We start from the raw sequence: 2,855 nt of genomic DNA, 5'->3' as shown, positions 1-2,855 counted from the left end.
CATGAGCATCGCCAACGCCAACCAACCATCCAATTGCAAGCCCCAGAACCTTGCACACCTCTACCACTTTGGACAGCGACATATCACGGACAATATGACTTCATTGGATTTATCCATATATAATACATATGTATCTATTTTATTTCTTTTTAAAAGACACCAGATACTTAATTTCTTTTCTGTATCTGCATCCCATATTACTGTATTTGTATAAGACACTTCTAATCTAATATATCTGATACTCCATCGGTTTCAAATTATAGGTTTTTTTTTGAATTGTCTAGATGCATCATAATTAATTGCTATGCTATTTGATATACATTATGTCTAAATATATAGGAAATACTAACGCTAACGCGAGCCCCTATGTCGCATGCCGTCACTTCATAAATCACTCAATAACGTGCAGTCATACATCATTTTTTTCCTTTTTGATCTAGATGTGCGTATGGATTAGTTGTTGAGCCATCTTAGGCGTTCAGATTGTGAAGCAGCTCCCCATGTGCCTTGTTCCACGATGAATGCAATGTTTCACCTGAACCCAATTGATGTCCATCCACTTCAATTCCATCATTTACATATTATATATCTTCTTGCATTGTCTCTCTCTCTCTCTCTCTCTATATATATATATATATATATATATATATATATGCGTGTACACAAACATTTTCAATATTTTAATTGGTAGTTCGTATACCTACACGTGCATAGGCAACATTCTATTCCATAGATTTCATTTCGTAATATATTTATACACTGTATATAGAAATACATCAATGTAGCGTGATAATATGATATATATATATATATATATATATATATATATATATATATATATATATATATATATATATATATATATATATTCATGCTCGAGTGATAAATATAACACGTACTGTAGAGCACGTATCCAAGGCTAATGCATGACATGGAAGCATGCATGGGTATCAATAATGGTCTCGATCATTCTCTCTGTTTTCATTATAAACCATTTTATTTTTTTTAACGAAAATACCTTGTGAAGCTACTATCTTGATTCCTGAATATGTTTTGGCTATGTATACCTCAATGCTACTCAACTTTATTGATGTCATTACGCAATTTTTTTAGATAATGGATTGAAAATCCGGCTTCATCAACCTAATGGTAGAATCAGACCGATAGTATCACGTTCAACATCCAGCACAAAACAAAGAGAGCTGTAGGAACAAAGTCACAGCACTTAAGGAATACTAGTTCACATCTTGTATAAATCCATCCTGCAAAAGAAAAAGGAAGCACCTTTGTGCGGTGGTTGAGTTGTGGGTCCATGACTCCCGTAAACAAGACTGAAATCCTGGTGCCCACATTTTAAAGATAAAATTGACTGTGCATACTTGGTTAATGCATAAACCGGAGATTTCTCCATTATAAAAATAATCTTACAAAAACTAGAATACATTCCCGAATGTCTTTTTCATCCCGTTAAGAGTTGCAACTAATTAAGCTCAACCTTTAGTTGTGGGCTAACACACAAATACAATTTACTCTCAATGTATCCAAAATGAATTTTTTTTCCACTGTAAATTTTATTAATTGCTTTTAAAAAGTTGCACCCAAACTATATGCCGATGCACATACTTAACATCGACCATCAACCAACTCATGATTTGTTGCACGACTTAACCAAAATAACATCCAACAACAGTCATGACGTACAGCGAAAAAAAGGAATTGATCTCAAAGAAGAGAGAAAAAAAAGAAGTTAGAAAAAAAACCCAACGAATGAACATGTACGGAGATGTTACATCATGGCAAGTTGGCCATAGTACTGCCAGCCACAGCTGGTCTCCTGAAAACACGCCCATTGGCATGTACGGCCAGGAGAGCAGCAAAAAAACATCAACTAAACAGATCGATCACAACACCTAGATTGATCAGCAGTTCAGTGCCAATGAATCAATGGATCGAAGCTAATTAATAATCTCACAGTCATCGTCGTCCAGACTAATCGATCGATCAGCCTGCTTGCAGCAGCAACACGGCACCAGGGCTAAGCTGCAGTGTGTTCTGCAATGCCACTGCTGCCGCTACCAGATCTTGCCGATCCTGCCGGCGGCGCCGGCGCACTTCTTCTTGGCGCCGCCGCCGCCGCTGCGGAATGCGTCGAGGATCTGCTCGAGGCGGTCGGCGGAGCACGGCAGCACGATGGGGCGGCCGCCGGGCGCGCCGAACTCCTCCTCGGCCGTGTTGAGCAGCTCCCGGAAGGTGTCGCTGCCGAGGTAGGCGATGGGGATGAAGAACCGGCGCCCGTCCCGTGTGTAGGCCGCGAAGTGGCCCCGCGGGCACGGCGCCGCGCTCGGCGAGGTGACCTTGCCGCCGCCGCCGAGCTTCTTGGAGACGATCTCCGTCAGCTTGAGGGAGCCCATCATGATCGGAATGCAGAGACGTGCTTGTGCTGGTGGGTGGCTACCTTGCGTGTGCACATATATTTGTTGCCTTGTTGGTGCTGCACTTCACTTGTAGAGAGCAAGCTTGTGCTTGTGGCTGTGTGTGAGTAGGGGGAGGGGGTATAAATAGATGTTTAGGGGGTATGGTTCTATTCTGTGGCAATCAGCACAGTGGGGTTGTGGTGGTGCATGTGGGGTTGGTGCATTATTTGCGTTAGAGGACTGGGATTGATGAATAAGTGTGTTACTTATATTACTTAATTATTAATTAAGTGACTAGCTCATTGACTCATTCTGGCTAGACCACTGGTCCTGTTGGTGATGTTGGCCTTGCAGGAGGAATGGTGTACTTCCATTCCTAGAATAAAAAAAATGTGCCAATGTGAAGTACATGCTTCGTTTTCAAGTAGATGATGGTGATTA

General features: G+C 41.2%; 1 protein-coding gene across 1 annotated transcript; it reads right to left on the bottom strand.

Moving 5' to 3' along the window:
• Positions 1-1,538: 1,538 nt before the first annotated feature.
• Positions 1,539-2,525, bottom strand: LOC120687704 (auxin-responsive protein SAUR68-like). Its single transcript, XM_039969731.1, has one exon. It carries the CDS (start codon positions 2,412-2,414, stop codon positions 2,073-2,075), a length of 342 nt encoding a protein of 113 aa, XP_039825665.1. The 5' UTR covers positions 2,415-2,525; the 3' UTR covers positions 1,539-2,072.
• Between the last annotated feature and the right edge of the window lie 330 nt (positions 2,526-2,855).

Source organism: Panicum virgatum, chromosome 2K (genome assembly GCF_016808335.1).
Source record: "Panicum virgatum strain AP13 chromosome 2K, P.virgatum_v5, whole genome shotgun sequence".
NCBI classification, from domain to species: Eukaryota; Viridiplantae; Streptophyta; class Magnoliopsida; order Poales; family Poaceae; genus Panicum; species Panicum virgatum.
This window is presented reverse-complemented; position numbering and strand designations above follow the sequence as displayed.